The 27,085-nt window shown below is 43.4% G+C and overlaps 2 protein-coding genes across 5 annotated transcripts in view; one reads left to right on the forward strand and one right to left on the reverse strand.

The window, feature by feature from the left end:
* Positions 1-19,952, forward strand: part of adat1 (adenosine deaminase tRNA specific 1) — a 35,382-nt gene extending 15,430 nt beyond the window's left edge. The window contains exons 10-11 of one of the 3 annotated variants that reach the window (XR_015850860.1): positions 6,533-6,709; positions 19,256-19,952. The gene's annotated coding sequence lies outside the window, so the exon portion shown is untranslated. Of the gene's footprint in view, positions 1-6,532; positions 6,771-19,255 lie in introns of those variants that run through there. The other 2 variants (XM_088339811.1, XM_088339809.1) reach the window with 2 other exon arrangements.
* Positions 8,454-25,954, reverse strand: sntb2 (syntrophin, beta 2). 2 transcript variants are annotated; one of them, XM_088339807.1, is made up of 7 exons: positions 25,018-25,954; positions 21,243-21,453; positions 19,226-19,436; positions 16,318-16,460; positions 12,450-12,646; positions 10,021-10,211; positions 8,454-8,861 (listed from the first exon to the last, which is right to left on the reverse strand). In XM_088339807.1, exons 1-7 carry the CDS (start codon positions 25,715-25,717, stop codon positions 8,769-8,771), a joined length of 1,746 nt encoding a protein of 581 aa, XP_088195933.1. In that variant the 5' UTR covers positions 25,718-25,954; the 3' UTR covers positions 8,454-8,768. The 2 variants fall into 2 exon arrangements, with proteins under 2 accessions (XP_088195933.1, XP_088195932.1); XM_088339806.1 differs by having other exon boundaries at positions 19,217-19,436.
* Between the last annotated feature and the right edge of the window lie 1,131 nt (positions 25,955-27,085).

Here is a 27,085-nt window from a genome sequence, read left to right on the forward strand (position 1 = left end):
AACAATAGACTGCAGGATAACATCTTACCTCTTTTAGTTTTAGGTTTGCATGTATGATACTGTAATCGTATACATGCTATATGTATACACACCAGCACTTGACTTTTGTCTCTGCTCTCCATCTCCATTTTCTGGATTTTAAGAATAGATTTGTTGTATCGAATTGGCATTTTAATCGGAAAAATACTATTCATGGTTTCCATGCAATCGGAGGTGAATGTGTGTTTGAATGAATTATTAATTCTACCATCAAACAAACCAAGAATTGAACAAAGTGTATTGACCTTCAAATACTGATTTCCCATTGGGTATTCCCATCTGTTCACTCACAAAGCCAAATAAACTGACATGTTTCCCTGTTTGGTCTCTAGGAAAATTGCGTTACCCTACCCAGTGACTTCACAATACAGACGTTCCCCTACTTACAACCATTTGACTTACAAAAAACGGTAGATACGATCATTTGTTTAGGGATGTCGAAAAATATCCGGACAATGCTGTAAGTTTTGTATTGTTGGCGCCGTTGCAAGAGGCAGGCTTTTCAGCAGCTCCGTGTTATTTCGCTCTTTTTGTGATTTATTGTTTTTATTGTTTGCTTCTATCTTCGGAATTTTCCTCCCGTTTCAGGACTACACTTTGGATTTACTTTCTATCCTCTCGATATGGGTTTTAATGCACAAAAATGCGTTTATTCGAGGAATCGACTCCTTGCCCTGTAGAATTCTCATGCCGGCGTGATTTCCATTTACCTGACGAGGTGAGGGGGCCCTATCGTGGCTGCAGAGCTATGGTAAGGGCTAAGAAGCTAGCGGCGAAGTGACGATACAAGCCTTCGGTACCGTCAGTATTCAAGGGAAATGTGCAAATATGCAAAATGGCGGCGCCCTGTACGGTTGCGGCTGCATCTGCTCCCAACAGTTTCTTACATTTTGGTCAAAAACCCCAGTCTTCGACTCAGTTTTTGAGGGCGAACAAAGACAACTCTAACTGCAGATTAATATACGACCGCAGTTTTTTGCTGGATATGCGAACATCCAGAAATCCAGCGCTCGTTGCTACGACCACTCTGGAGTGTTTACTTAGCCTCGGAGTGCTACGTCAACAAGACCCAGCGGCCTACAAAGCAGCGAAGAAAAGTGGCAAGAGGAAGCGCTGTGACCGGGGGAGGAAACGAGGTTGTCGGGCCGGGCTAACGGCTAGGCTGAAGGCTAAACCCTTCAAAACGCCTCTCCCATCCATTTTCCTCTCCAACGTTCGCTCCCTGGACAACAAACTGGACCATTTACAAGTGGAACTTACATCGAACCGCGAGATGACGAACTGTTGCGCTTTAATTCTGACGGAGACATGGCTAAACTCATCTATCCCGGATGACGCTGTTAGCATTGTGGGGCTAACTACTTTCCGCGCTGATAGAAGCGGCGAGCTCACCGGTAAGAGCAGGGGTGGCGGAATATGCATTTATACCAACAACAACTGGTGTAGAAATGCTAAGATAATCTCGAATCACTGCTCACGAGACATTGAACTTTTGACGGTGATCTGCAGACCCTTCTACCTACCGAGGGAGTTTAGCGCTACCATCATTACTGCCGTGTACGTGCCCCCCAGCGCTAATACTAAGGAGGCAATGGACGTTCTCTACCGAACTGTGAGTGAACTGCAGCATGCTTACACCGAGTGCATTTTTATTGCGGCGGGGGACTTTAACCAGGCCAACATGAAAACAGTTCTCCCGCATTTCCACCAGCATGTCAACTTTGCTACAAGAGGTAGGAACACATTAGACTTGGCCTACACAAATATCAGAGGAGCATACAGAGCAGCCCCCCGCCCCCACCTTGGCTCATCAGATCACCTCTCTGTTATGCTAATTCCTGCATACAAGCCCCTGCTGACCAGAGAAAAACCTACAGTGAAGCAGGTGAGGGTGTGGACTGAGGGGGCAATGGAGGCACTACAGGACTGCTTTGAATGCACAGATTGGGACATGTTTAAATCGGCTGCCACTTACAACAACAAAATAAATATAGATGAGTACGCCATGTCTGTGTCAGCCTACATCAGTAAATGCGCAGAAGACGTCAGCAATACCAAAACCATCTGCACCCGTGCCAATCAGAAGCCCTGGATGACTACTGAGATACGCAAACTGCTAAAGGTACGGAACCTTGCCTTTAAATCCGGTGACGAGGAGGCGCTGAGATCAGCGAGGGCTAACCTGAACCGTGCTATCAGACTAGCAAAGCGAACGCACAGTCAAAAAATCCAGGACCGTTTCCTCAGCACAACCAACACCAGGGATATGTGGAAAGGCATTCAGGCCATCACCAGATACAAGCCAACCACCGCCCCAGTGCAGGACACTAGCATGGACTTTCTGAATGACCTCAACAACTTCTTTGGGAGGTTCGAGGCACAAAATGGCACCCATGCAGCGAAAGCGGTTCCAAATCAGGACGAAAGAGCACTCCTCCTGGACTCAACTGACGTGAGGAAGACCCTGAGAAGGGTCAACACACGGAAGGCTCCAGGACCAGACAACATTCCAGGGCGGGTCCTTAGGGAGTGCGCCGATCAGCTGGCTTGTGTACTAACAGACATTTTCAACACCTCGCTAGACCAAGCCACAGTACCATCATGCTTCAAGATTGCCACCATCATCCCAGTGCCAAAGAAACCCCAGATCTTATCATTCAACGATTACCGGCCCGTTGCACTGACTCCAATCATAATGAAGTGCTTTGAGAGACTGGTTAAAGAGCACATCACCTCCAGTCTCCCCTCCTCACTCGACCCCTTTCAGTTTGCCTACCGGACAAACCGCTCCACCGGGGATGCCATCTCCTCTGCGCTTCACCTGAGCCTGACACACCTAGAGGAGAAGAACACCCATGTGCGGATGCTGTTCCTGGACTTCAGTTCAGCATTCAACACCATCATCCCACAACACCTGGTAGACAAAATGAGACTCCTGGGTTTCAACACCCCCCTGCGGAACTGGCTGCTGGACTTCCTCACTGACAGACCCCAGTCAGTGCAGATTGGTCAGTACATCTCCGATCTCATCACCCTCAGCACGGGCTCCCCCCAAGGCTGTGTCCTGAGCCCCTTGCTGTTCACCCTGATGACACACGACTGCGTCCCTAGGTCCGCCACAAACCACATTGTGAAGTTTGCGGACGACACAACAGTGGTGGGCCTCATCAGGGACGACAACGACCTGGCCTACAGAGAGGAGGTGGAGCAGTTGGTGGGCTGGTGCAGGGACAACAGCCTGGTCCTGAATGTTGACAAAACTAAAGAGATCATTGTCGACTTCAGGAAAAACCAGCCCAACCATGACCCACTTTTCATCAACAACAAGGCTGTGGAGGTTGTCAGCAGCATCAAGTTCCTAGGGGTGCACATCACAAACAAACTCACCTGGTCCGTGAACACTGCATCACTGGTTAAGAGGGCACAGCAGCGCCTGTACTTCCTGCGGAGGATGAGGAGAGCCCACCTGCCCCCACCATCCCTCATTACTTTCTACAGGGGCACCATAGAGAGTATCCTGACCAGCTGTATCTCTGTGTGGTGTGGAGGCTGCAATGCTTCCGACTGGGGTAGTGTGAGGAGGGTGATGAGGACAGCAGAGAAAATCATCGGGACTTCTCTCCCCTCCATTCAGGACATTGGCCAGAAGCGCTGCCTATCCCAAGCTAAGAACATTATCAGGGACCCCTCTCACCCCCATCATGGACTGTTCACTCTGCTAGCCTCTGGGAAGAGGTACTGCAGTGTGCGGTGCAGCACTACCAGGTTCCACAATAGTCTTGTCCCCCTGGCCATTAGACTGTTAAATGGTCAATCAAACACATAGTAAATCTAACTGCTGCTAATCTGTACATCTGTTGGTTTTGTTTGACTTTTTGCACTACTGGCAGTTCTTTATAGCTAGCCACTCCTTGCACATCTGTTTCTCTGCACTATTGTACTTACAGCGTTATTGTTACAGTTTACCTGACTTGTTTACCTGACTGCCCTTTTTGCACATCTGGTTAGCTGCTCCTCTTGCACTATTTGCGCTACTGTAAAATACTATACATAGCCATAATTATTAGTATATTATTAGACTCAATACTCCAACTCAATACAACATTTTATTTATATCTGTACATTCAAGGAAACTGTGCGGGTCAGATGTATCGACATTTCGTTCTGTATACACGTGTACTAGAATGACAATAAAGTAGATCTGAATCTGAACTCTACCAAATAAGACCAACGAACTGGCTGTGCTCGTGAAAAACATCAAAGCATACAGGGTGTGCAGTTTGCTGTGCTTTAGGGAAACGTGGCTCACGTCTAGCATCGGATGCTAACGTGGAGCGAACCGGCTTCAGCGCTGTTAGGGCAGACAGACACAAAAGCCTGCGGGAAGCAGAGAGGAGGCTGGCTCGCTATCTACGTGAACACGAGGTGGTGTAACCCTGGGCATGTAAACACAAATATTTCCATCTGCTGCAGGGACGTCCAACTTTTGGCCGTAAGTTTGCGTCCCGATTACTTGCCCAGAGAATTTGGACACGCCATTGCTGTCATTGTTGACATCCCACCGCGCGGAAGTAGCGTGTGATGTCATCCACTCCGCTGTTGCTAAACTACAAACACAGCACCCAGAGGCCATCCTGTTAATCTCTGGGGACTTCAATCACGTGACTCTGGATACAACATTGCCTGCTTTCTTCCAGTATGTGGACTGCAACACCAGGTAAAATAGGACTTTTGACCTGCTGTATACAAACATTAAGGACGAATACAGTGCTACTCCACTGCCTGCCATGGGGAAAGGAGACCACAACCTCATCCTGCTTCAACCTCATTACAAACCAAAAGTGAGGAGGCTACCAACAACCACACGCTCATTCGGGAAATGGTCTACTAAAGTAGTGAAGGCTCTGAGAGACTGCTTTGGATGTACGTACTGGGATGTCGTGCAAGGGTTCAGCAGTGGGGACATTGAGGAGGTGGCAAACTGCACTACTGACTACATCAACTTCTGTATGGACAATGTTGTTCCTGTAAGAACTGTACGCTGCTATGCCAACAACAAGACCTGGATTACGGGCGACATCAAGCGCCTTCTGAACCAAAAGAAGAGGGCCTTTAAAGACGGCGATCAGCAGGAGCTAAAGCGAGTACAGAGGGAGCTCAGAGTCCAGCACCGGGAAGCGAAGGAGCAGTACAGGAGGAAGTTGGAGAAAAAGCTGCAGAACAACAGCATAAAGGGGGTGTGGGAAGCGATGAAGACCAACCAGTTGAACAACTTTTTTTAACAGGTTTGACCACCCCCACTCGTTCTCACCCCAGCGTACTGTAGCTGTCCCTCCCCCTCTGGACACCAGAATGGAGGAGGACACCCCCCCCCCCCCCACACACACACACACTCAAGATCACTACAGCCCAGGTGTGAGGAGCGCTGAGGAGAGCTGAGGAGGCTGCGACCCAGCAAGGCAGCTCGTCGAGATGGAGATGAAGGCCTGTGCGTTGGAGCTGGGAGACTATCTATAGCGCATCATCAACCTGCGCCTGGAACAAGGGAGGGTCCCCCAGCGGTGGAAAACATCCTGCATCATCCCAGTCCCAAAGAAATCAAGACCTGAGGAACTCAACGACTTCAGGCCGGTCACCCTGACATCACATGTGATGAAAACCATGGAGTGGTTGCTGCTGCACCACCTGAGGCTACAGGTCCGTCACGCCATCGACCCTCTGCAATTTGCTTACCAGGAGAAGGTGGGAGTGGAGGATGCTATAGTCTACATCCTACACCGATCCCTCTCTCACCTGGATAGGGATAAGGTGGCTGTGAGTATTACATTTTGGGACTTCTCCAGTGCCTTCAATGCCATACAGCCTCTGCTACTGAGTAGGAAACTGACAGAGATGGGAGTTAGCTCACACCTTATAGAATGGATTACTGACTACCTGACAGGCAGACCCCAGTATGTGAAACAGGGGGGCTGTACATCGGACACTGTGGTTAGCAGCACAGGATCTCCGCAGGGGACCGTGCTCTCTCCGTTCCTATTCACTCTATATACATCGGACTTTAAGTACAACTCTGAGTCCTGCCATGTGCAAAAGTTTGCCGACGACACTGTGATCGTGGGATGTATCAGAAATGGGCAGGAGGAGGAGTACAGGAAATTGATTCAGGACTTTGTCCGATGGAGCGACGCAAACCACCTGCACCTGAACACCACCAAGACCAGGGAGATGGTGGTGGACTTCAGGAGGACTAAACCTCACCCGGAACCTGTAACTATCAAAGGAGAATGTGTAGAGTTTGTCCAGACCTACAAATACCTGGGTGTGCAGCTGGACAATAAACTGGACTGGACTGCCAACATAGAAGCTCTGTGCAGGAAAGGACAAAGCCTCAGATGGTACTTCTTTAGAAGGCTGGCGTCCTTCATCATCTACAAAAAGCTCCTGCAAATGTTCAATAAGACTATTGTGGCAAGCGCTCTCTTTTATGCGGCAGTGTGTTGGGGAGGCAGAACTAAGAAGAAGGATGCCTCTCGTCTTAATAAACTGGTGAGGAAGCCAGGCTCTGTTGTGGGCACAGAGCTGGACAGCATGACAACTGTACCTGAGAGACGGCCACTGAACATCCACTCTCTACCACAGAGGAGGACCTCTTGAAGCCCAGATTCCAAAAGTAAGTTACACTTAACTTCATTTACCTTTATAGACCAAATTATTTTATGAAATGTTTATTTTTTAGCAGAAAAAAATAGGTTACTTATACAAGCCTTAAATATACATTCCATACAAAATATAGCACTGAAGCAAGTTACCAACGATTGTCCGAAACCTATCTTGTTTGTAAGTAGGGCAGCGTCTGTATTCTCTTGTAGTGTCTTTTGGTCTCGTGTCGACACAGGTGTAAACTTGTAAAGGCAGAAGATAAAAATCGGAGTGTCCATTTCTCTGCATAGTAATGTTATGTCTAAAAGAATTGTATATGGTGCCAATAAAACAATCCTATATTCAGCCCCTGCGTGCAGCTAGGCGCCTCAAAATCCATACTTAAAATCAGTGGTCGGCAACCACTGGGCTGCGGACCGCGGTACCTGGCAGAGAGTAGTTTGTTACCGAGCCACACCGAAAGAAAAATAAGTTCCATTATTCTTACCTATTGTTTTACGGACACTGCTCCGTTTAAGACTGAACTTGAAAAGGGGTTTTGAGGTGGTACATTTGAATTTAAATTAGTGTGGTGGGCGGGATATCTGTCGGGCAAAAAAACCATCACGTTGGAAACAAGGATTACCACCAAAGATACAGTGAAGGACAATGAATCAAACCAAACTTGCACTTATAGCCAATCAGCTCTCTGGTGTCTGACGTCATGCTAGAAAAAAAAAAAACCTGCCGCTATGGAAAACATTTGGCAATGGAGTTAGAGGATGCATGGATCCCAAAGTCAAGAACACACCATTACTGCATAACACCACCACACTTTTCACAGGATTGGTGTATTTCATGAGGTTCTATTTTTAAAGAATTGGCACGCAGACCGACGTGACTGTTTTTTGCGTTCATCGTTTAGACAGCTATTAACATGTCTGCTTCACAGTTAAGATGTCCCTGGTTCCGTTCCAGCTACCAGCCTCCTTGGGTGGAGTTTACATCTTCTCCGGTTTCCTCCCACATTCCAAAAACATGGTTCAGTTGGGCCCAGAATCTCATTTGCTCATTAAATGTGATTTTGGTGTCATGTTAAAAACACTTCTAAATACTCCACATGACTAAGAATTTGATTCCCACCCATTTTTATTATGTATGTCATTATTATAAAAGCTATACTTGTTATTATTATAATCATTGTAATTTTATAGGTTTTTTCAAAGTACTAAGAGGTTTAATGCTGCCTTTGGGCCAGGCTGAAAAATATTGTCAGACAATGAATGTCCGTCGTTGCACACCACTGATTTAAATCATAAGCAATGGTTTGCAGGGTCATGATCGAGCCAGAGAGCCCCAACCATGTACCATAAATAGACCTGCATGAGATTAAAGTAAAAAATAATTTACTTGAAAATACATTTTGCTATTGATTTGACCCCACACGATGCAAACACATTATGATTAAACCCCTTCAGTGGCTTTCCAAAATAGTTTTGCTGCGGATGTGTTCATCCTGAAATGTCTGAGATGCAAAATCAGCTGTTTGAGTGTGTTGAGACTGATTCCAATCGGAAAATGCAATCTGATGTTTCACTTGCCCAGGTAGGTAAGACATAAAACAGACTAAACTGTGTCAAAGTGCAAAAACTGCTCAAGTAGAGTAGTCCGATTTCACAGGGAATGTCTACATTTTCTACTTCAACCAACCTAAGTGCATATCTGATTGAACCCCCGTGTAGGACAAACATTAGTCGGTGGGAGGATCTCCGCAATCAAAGTATGAGACCTTTATTCTCCAGTCGATATAAAATAATATGACTCTGAAAGTCTAAGTGGATCGGTCAACAAGCACTGGAATGATAAAAGCTTTTTTACCTGGTTATAGTCTGAGACAAGTGCTACTTTAAGACATGGTATCTCAATGAAGCTGTTGTGATAAGGAAATGAGAAGGCACCTTTGGGTTGAGAGGTTGGTGTGGGTGATTTTCCCAACGGAACTGCAAAGACTTGCAAGAATGTCACCATTATGGAGAGCCCTGGTCAGACTCTTGTTTGAGAACAAGTCCATCAGGCTGATGTGATTAGCTTCACGTGAGTAGACCCATACGAGTGAGCTTGGCTGAGAGGAAAGCATGAAGGACAAAGACAACCGGCTTGGGACCTGAGTGGAGGTCAAATACCTAATAAGGCAAAAAAGGACTGGGGTTACTCACAGTCTAAAAGGGATTCCTTACCGTATTCATTTGTGTATAAGGGGCACACCTAATCGGTGTAAAATTTTGTTTCATATTTTTTTCCTAGCTCAAACTTTGCGGTTGATGTAATGGGAATCAAACCCAGGTCGCAGAGGTGAACGCGCCGAATCCAAACCACTGGAACACCAGTGAGGTTATTGACACATGCAAAGGCATCAGATTTCATCTCATTATCACCCTATTTTTACTCACGGTACCAAAGACAAAGGACGCCTTTTCATAGGTCAGCTGTATCACTGCTGGTCCAGTAGTTAGGATTTAGGTCCTCAACTTACACATCGGAATTGAACGGCAGTGGACATTATCTATTAAAAACCATTTTCAATTGTCATATAAATATCAGGTTTCTAGAGTTTCCTTTAATCATCGAGGAACGATAACAAGCGAATGCAATTTGGTCCATTACCATAGGAACCACCATTGAGAACTACACAAATCTCGTTCTATTCTCCACTATATATAAAATATATATATATATATATATATATATCTGCAGTTCGGGCAGCATGGCGGCGCAGTGGTTAGCGCGTGTGCGGCACAGTTCTAAGGTCTTGGGAACCTCCTGTGTGGGTTCAAATCCAGCTACCGGACTTCCTGTGCGGAGTTTGTATGTCCTCCCCATGCTTGCGTGGGTTTCCTCCGGGCACTCCGGTTTCCTCCCACATTCCAAAGACATGCATTTCAGATGGATTGGCCGGTCCAAATTGTCCCTAGGTGTGAGTGTGCGAGCGAGTTGTCTGTCCCTGTGTGCCCTGGGATTGGCTGGCAACCAGTTCAGGGTGTCCCCTGCCCACTGCCTAATGATTGCTGGGATGGGCTCCAGCACCCCCGCAACCCTACTGAGGATAAGCGGTGCAGATAATGAGATGAGATATCTGCAGTTCGCAATAATCTTTAGTCTGTGCAGTCCTTTGAGACTCCTTGTGATTAAGGGCTATAAAAATAAACATGACTTGACTGTATACTCAAATGATCAGAAAATATTACGTTAGAATACTCAATTATAATAAAAACTTGATAAAAAAAAATTGTTGTATTAGAGTAACGTATAAATAAGTAGTTAGCATCACAGGTCACAACTTACCATTTTCCCCTCAGGTCCCCCAAAATCAAGGTAAAGATTGCATATTCCATCGTCAGCAGACATTTTGAGTTTTTCATAAGGGTATCTGAACAGGAGGGTTCCATTGGCTTGTTCAGTTGACTCTCTCATCACAGTGAAGCCTTTCTCATAGTGCAGAGTCAGTCGGACATCTTCCCTGTGTAATGTGCAGCCTGGAGGAAGTATAAATGAGTCACATTTAATGAAAGATAGCAAAAAGAAAGGTAACATTTGTTTTATGAATTAGAATTGATATAAGCAGCATTGATTTATTGATGAACATACAGCAATCACTGACTGTATCACGGTTTACCTTTTGCAGTTTTGCCACTTCGCGGATTATCATCGTGCATTTTGTTTTGCATTCTGATTAACTCAACAGTCGACCCTACCCTTTTCAGCCTGTGCCTGCTTGTTCGTCAATAATGTTGCGGTCTATGTTGGACACGCATGAGAAACCTACATTATGTGCACACAAATTGTTTTCGAATTCTCTGAAAGCTATCATGTCGACAAAATGCTCTGTACCGACAAAATTCCCTGCGACCAGGCCCAGAAGAAAGAGGAAGATGCATTCTAATCGCGGACAAAAGTTGGACTTCGACATGCTAAAAGAAGGTAATACCATTTTTACGCCATATTTGTAGAACGTCGTTGCGGGCTGTGGATTGTTGAAACGTGTGCATAAGAAACAATTACATCAATCAAGGTGATTGTTCCGATACAATATTCAACTGGGCTGCTTGTGGTCGGTAGCTGCAGAATACAATGTGGCCACCAGAGGTCTTTATACACCCCACGAAAGCAGGCCATATGAAGGCAGATGTTTATTTTGTTAGTATTTATCGGCGGTGCCCTGCCACGAAACCTGGGTAGAGTCACTCGCAGAGCCCTAAAGTACAACTGTGTAAATTTTCACAAAAATTGGTTCAGCTGTCTCTGAGCGTATAAATCACACACACAGACATACAAATCAAGATTTATAAATTACCGTAAATTCCAGGACTATAAGCTGCTACTTTTTTCCCTAACTTTCAACCCTGCGGCCAATTTATGTAATCTTTCTAACGGCCGCTAGCGGCGCTCGAGTGTTGCTACCATTAACTGCCCTGTCAAAGCTATATTATTATTATTAAAGCTTTGAAAACTCTCTCTGTGTACAGTCTTTCTTTGTAAATATGTGTAACCCATGTATAATATGTATTTGCGATTGTATATTTTTGTAATGTATTCATTTGTATTTATTTTAGACACTTATTCTGATACGGGTGAACGAAAAATGAGGGGTGAAACAAACGCGGGGTGCCGAGTTTAAGTGGGGACCGCTAAAGGTGAGGGACAGACAAGGAAAGAAGAGGGGGTAAAAAGTTGGTTAAAGAAAAAGGAGTTGCGTGAGTAAATGTGTTCATCTGATATATTTTTCCCACCCTTACCTTTGGAAATATACACTTTTTTCCTTGGATTACTGTCAACGGGACCCGGACTCTGCAGGTCTGCATCAAACCTTAAGTACCGGTATCATTTTCCGTTCATTTTGCCGGCTGTGATTTTTAGACTGTGGACTTTAATGAAGGAAGGCTTTAGGGCTAGGACCTTAGCTTGGCCTTTTGGCTGAGAGTAAGTGTCCCGGCTCCTAGGCTTTGTAGCGTATTATGAACTGACCGATAATGGATAATGGATAATGAATAACGAAGATAGAACAATAACCCTTAAAAACCCCAAAACCCCACATTTAGTTTCAATCGCGGGACTTGAAGTCGGGTTTGGGTTAATTTTGTGTTTGTGTTACATGTTTAAATGTGGGCGCATGCGGCTTATATACAGGTGCGGCTTGTCTATGTACAAAATCGGTTTTCCTCTTAAAATGTGGTGGGTGCGGCTTATAATCAGGTGCGCTCTATAGTCCGGAATTTACGGTAGGTTTGATTCTCATCTGATTAAGATTAGCTGGTTTTATGACTTTCACAAAATTACATTTAAAATATGTTGTGTTCATTCCTCCCTCACCCAAAGAGGTTCCCAACCCCCGTTTTAAAATGTTGATTTCGGATTGTTAAAATCTGATGATTGAGACGTAAAAAAATCCTCCAATTTCTGAAACGCTTACACTTCTTTCCTAGCATGCTCTGCAATTATAGTGCACACTTAGGGTATATGTTTTTTTCTGACAGCATCACTTACATTTTTAATGAATCTGTTCGACTCTGCACGAGTGGCCGGTAAACTTGTTTCAGACTAATAGCGTTTTTGGCCTATGCTCCAATTGAGTCTAATGCCTAGCAACTACCCTTCCAGCAATCCTAGATATAGTTGACTAGTTCCTAAAATATCATCTTTAGATTCAAAACGATTAATACCAATCTCTCTAATGCAATTTTTGTGCTCAAGTTGTCTAAACAACGTACACTCACCAATAGAAACTTCTTTGATGAGTTCTGCAGCGGAATGTGTGCCTTGCACTAGGGCCCTTGTCCATGAAGACAGATCCCAATGGGTTTCCACACGAAAGATGTGTGAATCAATGCCACGCCCGGTGCCAGTCCGAGTGGCAAACACCAGGTCAGAACTCTTAGCAGGCGAGCCATGGACACTCCCAGAATGCACCAGTCTGAACGGAGGTACACAAACGGACCTTAGAATTTTTTTGTTAGATAGCACTAAGAATTAGAGATTGGAATTCCAAGCAAGTAAAAACCACACCATGTTTTTTTTTCAGTCACGTGGTTCTACAAGGAGCTTTTTTTTTACCTGGTGCAGAGTAGAAGCACCTGTGGATGAATCCAAACTGGCAGGGTTTTTACTTCCTGTACCTGAAATTCCCAACTTTTGCACTTCCAAAACGATATGCATAAATAAGCAAGGAAAACAACCAGTTAAAGTTGATAATCACCAGCCTTTTAAGCTCTTACAGAAATACAGATCTTCTGGGCTTTTTTTTTTAAAGGTAGCAGGATATTTTTAAGGCCATATTCGTAACGGCTGAAGCTGGAAACCAAATCAAATTATAGGTCCAATAGAAAAAAATTTGAGCCACGCTATAATTTTCAATCAGCTGACATTATTTGTGCTAGACCACACTTGCGAAGTTCACGAAGCAAACCTTGCTTATCATGGTCCCATTTTGTGGATTAACAGCGCCGGCCAATCAGAAGCAGGTTTTAATGGCGCCAGCCAATAGAGGCGTAGCAAAGCTCGTAGCTTTTGTGTCTCGTTACATTGAAAATAAATTAATTATATTGGACTTAAGAAAGCCAGAAAAGCGCACAGAAAAGCTGATCACCAGCAGGTTGGTGCTTGGATTTTTATCGCGTTTGGGATTTGACTGAGGTGGCGTCGGAAGGGCAAGCCAACAGCTAGGCTAACATCTCTTAAGCAACCATTGACGAACATGGGTAGTCACCAACGCCAGATCCATTACCCATGAAACGGACGACTTGGAGCGACTACTCGTGTAAAACAGCTAATTTGTGACTCTTGTGGTTCTGGATTTGTGTACTATCTATGAAGTTAAGAGCTTGCTATGCCCACTCCACGCATCGGCCCGGTATTGCAGTACCTCCGGGAACGGTGCATTCGCAATGATCGCTGCTTGGCTCTGTGACTAGGACCTTGACTCAGCCTCTTGGCTGAGAGCAAGTGTCTCGGCCCCTTGGCTTTGTAGCGTATTATGATAAGACCGATAATGGATAATTGATAAAGAATATAGAACAATAAACCTTACAAAATCCCTTCCCCCCTTGTATTTTAATCATCACAAAGACCTTGCGGAAGTCGTAGTTACCCAGCGCCAGCATGTAGCTTGCCAGCCGCTCTCTAAATAGCTTTCTAACACTGAAAGGAGTAGCCTTCCAATTTTGTGGTACTTTTGTATGATAATACAGACTATTTATTCAACTGCTATTCTGTTTTAATTTGTAGATCTATAGTTATTGTTACAATTGTATACTCACAGTCTAGAAGGGCATCAACATCGAGGTAAGTTTCCAGGTCACTATGTTTAGGTTCTCCCCAAAAACAATACAAGCACAGAAAATGCACTTTTCGGAAAATCAGAAATCACATCCAAAATCGCACTACAGATCCTAAAATTTCCAATGAGGTTTTCCTCCAAAATCGTGCAGCCCTACATTGTATTCTGCGTTCTGATTGGCTGAACAGAGAAAGATGCCTTCTATTGCCAGCATAGCTAGACTTCTCGACCCGCTCAACTTGCTCTAGAGTTGCAGGTGGCTCATTGGCGCTCCTTGGTGGCTGTTTGGAATGGAAAAATATATGGTCTCTGTAGGAAAGTACCGGAAAGTAAATGCTGTGGTCGATTATAACCAGAGGATAGCTGTAAAGTATCATGTAAAGCAGGCATCTCCAACATGGAGCCCACAAGCACCAAGGAAAGCTGAGGTGCCCACGGACCTCTTTAGAAAATAGCTCACCACTGCTGAGTCATTGTGATTGTCCAGTAATATTATTTTTTTTAAGTGGTTGACTGAGTCTATTTAACCCTATTTCCAATATTTAACCTTGTAATAACATAGCATGATGAGTTCAAATCAATATCAAACTGGGTGCCCTTTGATCTAATTAGTAAGGTTGACCCCTGAAGCCCCTGATGTAAGGTAAAGTGCAAGGGTCTCGAACGTGGTGTCCACAGGCACCAGGATAATGAAGGCTGAGGTGCATGCAGACCTGTTCTGGAAATAGTTCACCATTACCTTGTCACTGTGATTTTTTTAGTGGTTGACTGAGTCTATTTAACCCTACTTCCACTAATTACCCTTGTAATAACACGGTAACAGCATAGTAACAACATGATAAGTTGTTGATTTAGACATGTATATCAAACTGGGTGCCCTTTGTGTTACTTATTAACAAAAAGCAGCTCTCGGCTTAAACAATGTTGGACACCCGTGGTATAGTGGATCATGTATACCCAAATTCTAAAACATAAAAAATGTAAAAAAAAATAGTACATGTAAAAACATGCATAATATCTGTACATATTTCATCAGTATATTTTAATTATTTTCCGAGATAATGCATATTGAGGACGACTTTTCTCGTCTTTGACTTCCTGAGCTTTGACGTCATCAGAGTAACAGCGGCACCCTCGCAAGCCGGTCACCATATTATTTTACATGTTAAGTAATCGAAAAGGTTACAAGTGTTTTTTTTAAGAAATATTTTGGACTTTTTTGTGGAGTATGGCTCGGCATTGTGTCGCAGGTGTGTGTAAAAATGGTACAACAAAGGGTGAGCAGCCAAAATGGGGCTAACAGGCAAAAATAACACACGGAAAGCTAACGAAGGCTAACCCAGCTGGGAATAAACCATGGGACAAGCGGAGTAGCCAGCTGCTAAAAAGGGCTAACCGGGACCGATCAGCAGAAAAAAAGGGGGGCCGGGTATCCTAAAACATATATTAAGCAGCCAGGCTAACCAAGAACCATCAAGGAACCCAGCCGGGAATAAACTTAACAACACGGCAGGCAAGCCGGGTGCTAAGGAGAGTTAACCGGGATGATCAACGCCAAGTTGGCCAGCCAAAAACATGCAGTGGTTTAGGCAGTAGTAGTAGCCCAATAATTATTTTGTCCCCCTCCATAGTAACTAGTGTTTGCATGCATATTATTTCAATATATTAGTAGCCATTCTTGATCTCCACTCTATCACTTTGTCATGTACGCAAGGGATGGGAGAGCTTAAGATCTGTCGCGTGGCTTTGCACGTATACAGGGTGCTGTGATTTTACGGGCTTCATAACGCAAATTGCTCAATATTCCTGGAGGCATGAACTCCACAAATGCAGTAAATTTCACATTGTAGTATTACATACAGTACATAATACTGCCCATCAGTTTTAGTAGTAAATAAATACTATAGTGCAGGCCAGAGAGACCCAGCTCGGGCCGTGCCTCGAGTTTGACAAATGTGTATTAAAGGAACTAAATGACTTTGATCAATTCTTCAATCAAATTGTTTCAAAAATTTGTTTCCCAGATCGTCCCCCGGTCCTCAATTCCCGGACGTTGGGGGAAGGGAAAAAGAGAAATTGATGAAATGTTAATCAAAGCTTGTGCTCGTGAGTATGAGGAAATAGTATTTTGGTAGGTGGTTCCTTGACAAATCGTGAATGGCAAGATGACATTCACTAACTGGACTGCTTACATTGTTTGTTGCTTTAAAAAAATCGGATTTTACATTGCAAAATGATTTGTGACGTCTTCAGACTTTTCTCGCTCTATAAACAAATCAAAATTGAATTCGTGTTCCAAACAGTCCTACCTTGTAGCAAGCAATGGGTGTGTGAGCAAAGGTAACGCCCATGATTCCCTACTCCACGGCACAGACTCGAAGAGTAGAATGTCCTTTTCTGTGATGGCCATGACAACAGGTTTATACTGTTGCCGTCCACCATCCAACTGAACCTAAAAGAGCGAGATCAAAGATAAGGAGTGTTTAAAGACTGGTATCTTACTTTTCATTTGCATGTTTTTTTCCACACCTAAATCATGGTTAGCCTGTTTTGTGTTGCCAAATATTAGTAAGAGTTTTTCTTGGTCATTTTCTTTGGAGGGAGGGCTTTATGTTTTTTCTCTTTTACATTTTCACATGTATCCATCCATCTATCTATCCATCTACCTTGGTCAAATCCCTTGAGTGGGGTGACAGACAGCAAGACAAACACATACAAAAACAAAGAAAAGAACAAAGGAAAAAGTAGCAAAAAACATTCGACCATGGCCAACCCAAATGTCCAAACATCCAAAGTTAAGCACTTCAGCACCCAAGTTGGTCATGCTCTCGTCCCTCCAGATGACACGGGACACAAGAAAGCGGCCATGTCAGTCAGGTCAGGGTGACACAACACACTCTTCTGTTCAACCGTAGGGCACGACAGCTTTCATTGGTTTACCCCTCCCGTATCATACAGGTTCCCGGCCCATTCCTTAGAACGTGTCTAAGACTCCCACTATCCTTTCACAACACCTTTCCACTTATTCCTATCACCAACAAGAGCTCTAGCTTCCACTACATTAAGACCTCTTTCCTCCAGTGCACTCCTAACACCATCAATCCACATCAATCGCGGCCTTCCTCTCTGTCTCTTTCCATTTACTTCTGCTCTGTATATTCTCTTCAACATTCGCACCTCATCCATCCTCTCCATGTGTCCAAACCAACCGAGTACTCGCTTATCCACGCGCTTGCTCAGTTCCACAACTACTCCAGTTCTGTCTCTCACAATTTTATTTCTCAATCTATCCAATCTTGTCACTCCTAACATACTCCTCAAACACTTCATCTCAAAAACATTTAATTTCCTTCTCAAATCCGAGTTCAGCCTCCAAGTCTCTGCACCATATAACACAGTCAGCACAACACTCTCATACAGTCCTCTCTTTACATCCACACTCGTACTCATGTTACCCATCACTCTCCTCAGAGCACCCAAAACCTTGCTTCTTTGATTCACTCTGTGCAATACCTCGCACTCCATTCCACCAACTGCAGCCACATCACAACCCAAGTACCTAAAGCTTTCAACTTCTTCCAGTACCTGTACATTCAACCCTATTTCTAACGCCATGCCCACTCCATCCCAAGAACACTTAATCACCTTACTCTTCCCAACATTCACATTTTCACATCTAAATATCAAATATCCACCATCAAAATGGAAGCTTTATTTTATGTGTAGGGTTCTTTTAAACATACATAACTACATTCAAAGAGCATAACAATTAATAAAACTAATCAGTCATGCAATTTAAGTAGATAGAAAAAAATAATTCAGTTATTGCCACACTTAGAATAGTTAGGGTTCATACAACTACACAGTTGGGAAAATTTCAAGTGGACTTACAAAGTTTTCCCAATGCAAGCCAACACTCAAAAGGCTTGCCCACCTATGTTCTATCATTATTAAGTCCCATTTATTTGTATAGCCCTTGAACACAAAACGATCTCAAAGGACTGCATAAGCCACAATTACACCATCCCCTGATCTGAAACCGGCATGCGGGCAAGTAGATTTATCGCTATTCACCCTGCAGTGCTTGCACTCAGTAACAGGAAACAGTCATGTACTCTATTCAAACCTTAACTGCTGACTGAGATTTTACAATAGTAAATGCAATGTAGACTCTTCAGCCATATTGCGTTTTTCTTGGGGTGCCATCATACTGAGAGGATATCAGTGTTCTCGTTTGCCCGCTTCCCTGCGTCCTGGACGCATTAATTTTGCTGGGGACGCATCGTGTCAAATCAAAGTGCGTCCCCGGGACGCAACTTTTTTGACACGAAATTGTAATTATCATTTTTTAACAAAGATTTACCGCACTCTAAACTTTTCGTCAGGCCAATGTTGTTTTGGTCTTGCAGTTCGAGTTTTCGTCTGCACGCCGATCTCAAGTTCGAGTTGTGTAGTCCGTCTCTTTTTAGAGAACCGGCTTTTTTGGCTCAACTCATTAAAGAGCCGGCTCTCAAACGGCTCACTTGCTTGATGCATTATATTACGAATGATTATGCTGTATAAAGAAGTTAAGAAAAAAAGGAAGTATAAAAGGAGAAAATTTTAAAAAAGACAGGTTTGTGGTGATCCCTTTTAATCAGTATATTGCCAACAATAATTTAATGCAGAAAATGAATTAATAATTTGAATGAGATAATTCTACTTAATTATATTTGCATGTATTTTTTCCCTCTACAGTGAACGTCCGAGCGACTTCATTTTTGAACTTTTTTTATAATAAACCTCATTCATGTCGAGCAACTCAGTGTCTCACAACAAAATGTTCATTAACAATATATATATGATATAAGGAAACAAATGTACAATAAAACATGTTAAACTACATAAATAAACATGTTTGAAAAAAAAGATTTTTTGTATTTTGTAAGGGAAAATACGACAGTTTGTAAGGGCATGGAGCACACTAAATTTTGGGGACCCATAGATCTCTGTTGGGACACATAGATTTTTGAGCATGCGAGTCCCTGGGACCCATCACTTTTCAGAGGTAAAATGAACACTGGGATATGCAGAGTTCCTAAGTGTAATATAAGTATCACTTGTCAAAAACTGTTTTAGGGGAAGTTTTTTTCCCTACTAATTGTAAATAAATGTAATCCTAATCCTCTAAAAAATATTCAAATATCTCCAGTGTGTGAAATATTTTACTTCAAGCACCTGTTCAGCCAACCACCCGATGTGTTTCAGGTGAGGCTGTGTTGAGGCTGGAGCAGAAGTCCCCAAGTAAGCATTGATGTGAGCCAGAGCCTGTGGAAGCAGCGCCGCAATGTTGGTGTGGATGGCAGTAAACCACGAATTGGCTGTACTTGCATCTTTACAGCGAAGTACCACTGTATGCTGCCCATTGGAGGAATGGAGCTCCAAAAGCCTGGAAAAGAAGGGCAAAACATGATTTGGCACCAAAGGTTTTATCTTCAAAACCAAGACCTTACAGACCCATATGCTATGTTGATGCATTCAAATTACACCGTCCGGATTGTGTTGATGTAGCTACCACGATTGTGGCCCAGCAAAGCCCTTTGAGACTTTCTTTGAGGGCTGTACGTCCGTGCAGCATACCTTACTAACCAGGAAGTACTGATCAACTAAACAAGTTGACTGAGCCATATTGTCATTAATTTCAACAATGTGCATAGCTCTAATGCAATGGTTACCAAACTTTTGCAGGCTGGCACCCACTTGGCTCCCCAGTGAATTCCTAGCGCCCCCCCCTCCCCTAACCTGTTGTGTACAAATCGTCAAATAAACGTTAAAACTTCTAACTTCGGACTGCCGCCCCCCTATGGCCCCCTTCTTCCTCATCGTCCCCCCAGATCTTTCCACTGCCCCCAGGGGGGGCGGTACTGCCCACTTTGGGAACCACTGCTCTAATGCAAGGTGGGTTTTTTTCCTTCCCCTTAACTGTGTAAATCTTTCCCATAAGAAAACCATGCTTCCTGCTTTACTGCAAAAAACAACATGAATTTCAGACTAATGAATTTACACCTCTACGTCAATGACTATCACAAGATGGCTTTGTCCCTTGCACATTCGCCTCACTAAGCAACCCACCCCCTTCCAATACATTTGCCTCTCAGCTATTCCCATCTTGGCTTTCAAAAACAAACATTTACTCATCCATTACCTCCCCCAAGCATATTCTGAACTGAAACACTGGGAAACAATACCGTATTTTCTGGACTTTAAGGCGCACGGAAAACCCCAAGTTGGCCAGAAAATTGAATGTGCACCTTATAGTCCAGTGCAACTTACACGCGGACAAAATTAGTGCGTTAACACATTTGTGCATTATCAAACTTTATGATATGCTGCGGATTGACCCAGCTAGCAATGCTAAAAGCACAGAATCCCAACATCCAGGCCATTAGGGACATGGGTGGTTGTTTACAATTGCATAAAATTGGATGTAATGGGATTCATACCCGGATCGAACCGGGAAGAGCGCTGGATCCGATTCCACTATACCGCTATGAATACAGACGACATATGAATAGTCATTAGGTCTTATCTCATATCACATTATTTTCAGTCACAGTACCAGGTATGTTAAGAGAAATGAAAAAAATTAAAAGTGATTAAAAATAGGTATAACATTTTGATTCACTTTTTATTGTAAGTATTGTAAGTGACAAACGTTTCAAATACGTACGGCCATGCGTTCATATCTTTTAGGGTGACCAAATTACTTCCCACAATTCATTTCTCTACATTCAGTTCAGAATCTCGTCCGCTTCGTAAAGATTTTGTGAGTTGGCAATACAATACTTCATTTTAGAAGTACCCAACCTTTTCTGTTCCATGGACCTGTTTAATGTCTGACAATATTCTTACGTTTCGGCCAAATAATAACATCACCGCGATCCGGGTTTCTAGTTGCGTCCAATGTTTGCAATTGTGATAAGTGACAGTATTCTTTTACTTTGAGTGCATCCCTAGCCCACACTCAAGTTTTAATTCAATGCGCCTTATAGTCCGGTGCACCTTATATATGAAAACGTTATCACACAAAAAAACATTTTCTTTTAGGTGTGCCTTATAATCCGGTTGCGCCTTATAGCGCTGAAATTATGTTTGGATATAGTGAGCCACACAGCGATTGGCAACATTTTGGTGAGGTACATTTTGTCAAGCCATCATAGCAAAATACAAACTTATGTCATTAGTAATGTCAAACCTGTTCTCAAGATCTGGCATAGTTAGATTCCTGCTGATGAAGGTCATCTTCAAGGTCATGATCTTTCTGTCTTTGTGGGAGCCGTTTTCAGGAGATCCGGAATCTTCGCTGACATTGTAGCCGGGAGACTGTGGGCGGACGCCATTCCATGGCAAGTCAGCCAATAAGGAAAGCTTCTTGAACAGCGGAGACACCTCACGAATGTACTTTACTGGGGATGAAAAGAAGCTAACATTTAGAAAACTTCTCAAATGTATTCAGTGGGGGGGGGGGAATACTTGCATCCTAGCCGTATTTACAACTGTAAAATCAAATACTGAAATCAGGGAGCCAGCTTATATGCACATACAGTATGTGGTTGTGTCCCGATAGCGAATGGTAAGCAGCGTATGGGTAGGGCGTGGCTTATACAGGAACAACAAACGCACAGGAAATCAATTGCGCAAACCTGAACATAGGACTTTACAGGAAAAGTGTGCTGAATTTTAGTCTTTTTATTCCTGGAGGGAAAAAAAGTGAACGTCTTGGACAGTACCCAGAAATGGGAGATCATCTTGGGGTGGTTTCAGACCCATAGACAAAATATGTATGGGGTGTCTCAGGTAAGTATTCGTTTGCCATCTCTCCAGACTGCACAAGTCAAGAAATACTGTATGAAGGGTGCATCGCTTTCACAGGTCGATGTACACATTTTCTTCCATTTATTTTATTATGTGGCTTTTCTAGAGCAGTTTCCGGGGGTAGGCTTTAATGAGAGTATATATGGTAATTTGTAACGCTACCTTTGGGAGTCAGTAATTTGGGGGCAATGGAATTACTTCTTAAATTAAGTAACTAGTAACTAATTACTTTTTTTCAGTAACGTGCCTTGCACTGTTAAAATAGGACATTGGTATTTTTTAAGTCATCACATAATATTGGTGGAAGCAAAACAATTATTGCTCGATATGGCTAGTTCCTACCATGCCATCTACATATGGGCAACATTAGTAGCGCCGGCCATATTGGATGAGTGTGTGTGTACGCAACAAAGCTCTTGTTGGGTAAAAGCGGTTGTAAGACAAATGTTCCAGGGTATTTTGCGACAAAGGTTCACTGCCCGATATAAAACACACATACAAACTGAAGATACACGAGTGGAAGAGGGGTTTGGGTTCAATCAAGGTTCGAGGGGACTCGTTTCGGTAGGTGAACGGCTCACCATCAGGCATTTTTGCGTACTTGGGCTGTACCTGAAGGTCGCATTGCACAGTCGGGCCCTTGCTCTGCCCTCCACTCAACACAAAAAGGTGCATTGTTTTGGAAGTTGCGTTGACTAAGTGAGGTTTTCTTCCTCTGCCTTCCACTCACCGGGGTAACGATACTCTCAAAAAACGGTTAAATCACAGGTGTCAAACAGGCAGCCCGCGGGCCAGATCACGCCCGCTAAGGGATTGAATCCGGCCCGCGAAACAACACTCAGAGAAGCGCAAGAGAAAAACAAGCTGCAGGTTGACATATGTCCAAAGCCAGGTGCCTCTCACAAAGACACTGTACTTGTATTTATTTTTCTCTCTCTCCCTTCCACCCCTTTTCTCCCACTCTGTCTCTTTCAATCTCCGTGTCTCTCCTTTTCTCTTCCTTTGTTGCTCTTTGTCTCTTTCTCTCTCTGTGTCTTTTAACCTCTTTTGCTCTAACTTCCTTTTTTCATTTTCTCTCTTTTCTCCTTCTCTCTTCATACCCTTCGTGCTTTCTTTTCTCTTTTCTCTCCTTCTGTCTTTCTATTTGTCTTTGGATTTCTTTCTTCCTCTCCCTTTCTTTTCCCCCTCTCTCAAGACTTTTATCTTTTGTTTCTCACGCTTCCTCCCTCTCTATTTCTTTGTCCCGCCCTCTCTCTTTTTCCCTCCCTCTTTCTCTTATATCTTTATCTATCTTTTTCTTTCTCTTTAATCTACTAGTCCGGCCCCCGACAGAATGTTCGTTCTATCATGTGGCCCCTGAGTTAAAATGAGTTTGACACCCCTGGGTTAAATCACAAAGAAATTAAACTTAGTACGAAGGTCGGAAACCTGTAGCTCAGAGGTCGCATGCGGTTCCTTAGTGCTTCTGACTGGCTTCCTGACGCCTTCGCTGCAATGCTAAACTCTGGTGCATCTCTCCTGTTTTCCACCTCCTCTGCTGTTGGGTGATGGAAGAGCTCTGCCTTTTGAAGGTGCATGGTCACAAGCCAGGCAGGTGGCCGCTTTTAACAAATCGGGTATGTGAGATCGGCCATAGACCCCCCCAAAAAGAAAGAAAAATAACTGCAAAGCAATCAAACTTAAATGCATTCATGTGATTTTATTTACTTAACCTTTTTTTTAAGAACTGGTAGTTTACTTTTATAAATGTATGCTGCATTTTCTTGCATGCTTTTTGTTGCCCAGATATGGGGCACGTTAGGGGATATTCCTACAAAGAGCAAACACAAACTTTTGTCCCCTCAAACCAACATAATGGAACCAGACACACACAGGCAACCTTGCGTGTGCATCAAAGCACTGAGAAAGAAAGGTATGTTGTTTTTATGTTATATGTCGAAGTGTCCTTGGGCAAGACACTGAATCCCTAATGCCCCCAATAAGCAGGACCGCGGCCTTGCATGGCAGCTATTGGTGTGCGAGTGTGTGTGTAATGGGTAAGTGTGAAGCACATTGTAAAGCGCTTAGGAAGGTCTTCATTGACTTGAATAGCGCTAAATAAAAAAATGCAGACAGAAGTTATGCACGTTCCATTATGTGGTTTTTTTTCAAATCCTCAAAATTAAAATGACATCTTTTATAAAAAAAATTGCATTTCTTCTAATTTATCTAAGAAACGAAACGTCACACATTTTTTTTAATAGGGGTGGCTAAATGGAGCCACTTAAAATCTCGGGGTGACACACCAAAACTAAAAAGCATAATCTCAGGTTATTGAAGGTCATGGGAAATGCTAATGATATACTTTAGTGTTTTGTATAATAATATTTGATGCTACTAATTATCTATTGTGCATAGGCTACTCCTTAACAGGCAGGGTTGGGTAGAGTTACTTTAACTGGATTACTTTCAATTACTTTTGGATTACTCCAATACCAAATATGCTAATAAAAGACAAAAGAAACGAAATACGAATAAAATTGATGACTCACAACACGTGGTAAGCTTTCTCTCCTGGCTTTGATCTCCGGCAAAACTAACATAAAATGCGACAGAAACAAAATGAAAATAAATCCAAACAGCTTGCCGACATCATTTTTGCCGTTCCATGTATTCCGTTACTCCCCAAGCCTGCACAAAATTTAGTAATTGTATTCATATTTAGTTTCTTTCGCTTTTATTAGCATATTTGGTATTGGAGTAACCCAAAAGTAATTGAAAGTAATCCAGTTAAAGTAACCCTACCCAACCCTGTTAACAGGCAATGGCTTACCTGGCTGTGCATTTGGGATGAAACGCATAACTGATGCTACAACAATCTATCGATATACTGGTGGGCGGGGTAGCCAACAAGTTTATAAGGAGGGGCGGGGTGCCCACCCCGGGGTGAAGTGCCCATCCCTAGCCACCCCTGGTGGTGCCACTGCACACGAAATCTTCAAATTGGTTGGGACACTTCCGACGATGCCAAAACTATACCCCAAAACTTTCCATTTAACTTGATGAATAAAGGAGAAGTAACTCCCGACGCAGAGTTTAGGTGGAAAGGAGTTTACTGCCGTGACCCAGCCCACAACGGCCTCGATAAATCCTCGGTCTAACGCTCCGGGACTTACCTTCCAGCGTCACTTGTTTTCCAGCCTTCTTCAGGGCCTGAACCGCCAAGTCGTGGGTGGCTTCCCGCAGGTCGTTACCGTTCACCGACAAGATAGCGTCGCCCACCCGAAGCGCCCGACTTTGGTCTGCGGCGAGTCCCGGGAAGATCTTGGAGATAAGAATAGGCATCCGATTTTCGCGTCCTCCCTTGATACTGATCCCCAGCCCGCCAGAATCCTGTTTCACAACACGGACCTTTCGCACAGCCTCCGTGCAAATGGCATCGCTAACGGGAAATTCACCCTGCCTCGAACCGAAACTCGAAACGGGACTATCATGGTTAAAATGGGGACTCCCAAAGTCTGAGTTTGTGTCGTTAATCGAGTTCTTCTCGGGGCTGCTTAATCCGTAAGTGCCGTCACGTGGATCTCGACAAAAACCCACGCGACCTGGACTGCCGCTGTCGCTGTTCCCTTTCTGGAAGTGTTCTTGTCCAGAAAACAGAATCTGGTTCTGATTACCCGACTCTTTTCTATTCCACATGCCATCTTTCACGTCCTCCGGTGGAATGCTCTGGTCCCATGGGTGGCTCCCTTGCGTGTTTGCCTCTGCCGTTAAAGTAAGCGTTTCCCGGGTGAGTTCTGCGGACACACGTATCCAGCGGTCCCGGAGGAGAAGATCCAGTTGCCCGTTTTTGTCTGCTCTGGTCCAAACTGCCATTCCGGATAGGCAAGCCACCACGGACGAGATCGCCTTGTCACAAACTTCAGTCCGTTCCCGTGAGCTTGCGAGGCACCACAAACGAAACTCCTTCCGCTGGGTCACAGACACACCCCCTCCTCCTATATGTCAAGGGACGCTTGAAATCTTGCACATACCCTCCAAATAGCGAAGAAAGTGTAAAAGAACTGGCACTAGTCAGAGTACTGGTTGGGAAGTTGAACAACTACAGTTACAATTGGGGTTCCACCTATAAAAACGCCAATGTTGAATATTCTATATCCGCCGTAATCCTTTCAAAGTAAAGACACTGTTTCCGGTTATGGTTTCATTCCAACAGAGGGGTGTCAAACTCATTTTTCCGAGGGTCCCATCATCAAACCTGTCAACGAGTAAGTTTTTGCCGTATAAACTATGTTTATTATGCATTTTAAGAGGTGTAGGACGTACAAGAAAATCTGTACGGAAAAACGCAAATTTGTCAATAATGGGAACCATCCGGTACACACCGACTATCACGAAACGGAAAATCAAGTCCAACGAGTTTGCCGCGGTAGCCTCTATCTCGGTATCGTTTTTTTTCCGTTGCAAACGAAGCGAGCGGTTTGATGTAGTGAAAGGAAGTCCGTCTCTCAAACGGTTCACTTGCTTTGATGCATTAAATTACGAATTATTATGTTGAAATTAAGAAAAAAAGGAAGTATAAAAGGAGAAAATGAAAAAAGACTGGTTTGTGGTTATCCCTTTAATCAGTATATTACCAACAATAATTTAATGCAGAATATGAATTAATAATTTGAATGAGATAATTCTACTTAACTATATTTGAATGTATTTTTTCCTTCTACAGTGAACGCCCAAGCTACTTAATTTTGAACTTTTTTTATAATAAACCTCATTAATGTCGAGCAACTCAGTATCTCACAACAAAATGTTAATTAACAATATATATGATATACAGGGTTGGGTAGGGTTACTTTAAATTGATTACTTTCAATTACTTTTGGATTACTCCAATACCAAATATGCTAATAAAAGACAAAAGAAACTAAATATGACTAAAATTACTAAATTTTGTGCAGGCTTGGGGAGTAATGGAATACATGGAACGGCAAAAATGATGTTGGCAAGCTGTTTGGATTTATTTTCACTTTGTTTGATGCATTTTATGTTAGGTTTGCCGGAGATCAAAGAGATCAAGGCCAGGAGAGAAAGCTTACCACGTGTTGTGAGTCATAATTTTGTTCATATTTAGTTTCTTTTGTCTTTTATTAGCATATTTGGTATTGGACTAATCCAAAAGTAATTGAAAGTAATCAAGTTAAAGTAACCCTACCCAACCCTGATGATATAACGAAACACATGTAC

Source organism: Urocampus carinirostris, chromosome 7 (assembly GCF_059441175.1).
Source record: "Urocampus carinirostris isolate Australia breed hairy pipefish chromosome 7, RoL_Ucar_1.0, whole genome shotgun sequence".
NCBI lineage: Eukaryota > Metazoa > Chordata > Actinopteri > Syngnathiformes > Syngnathidae > Urocampus > Urocampus carinirostris.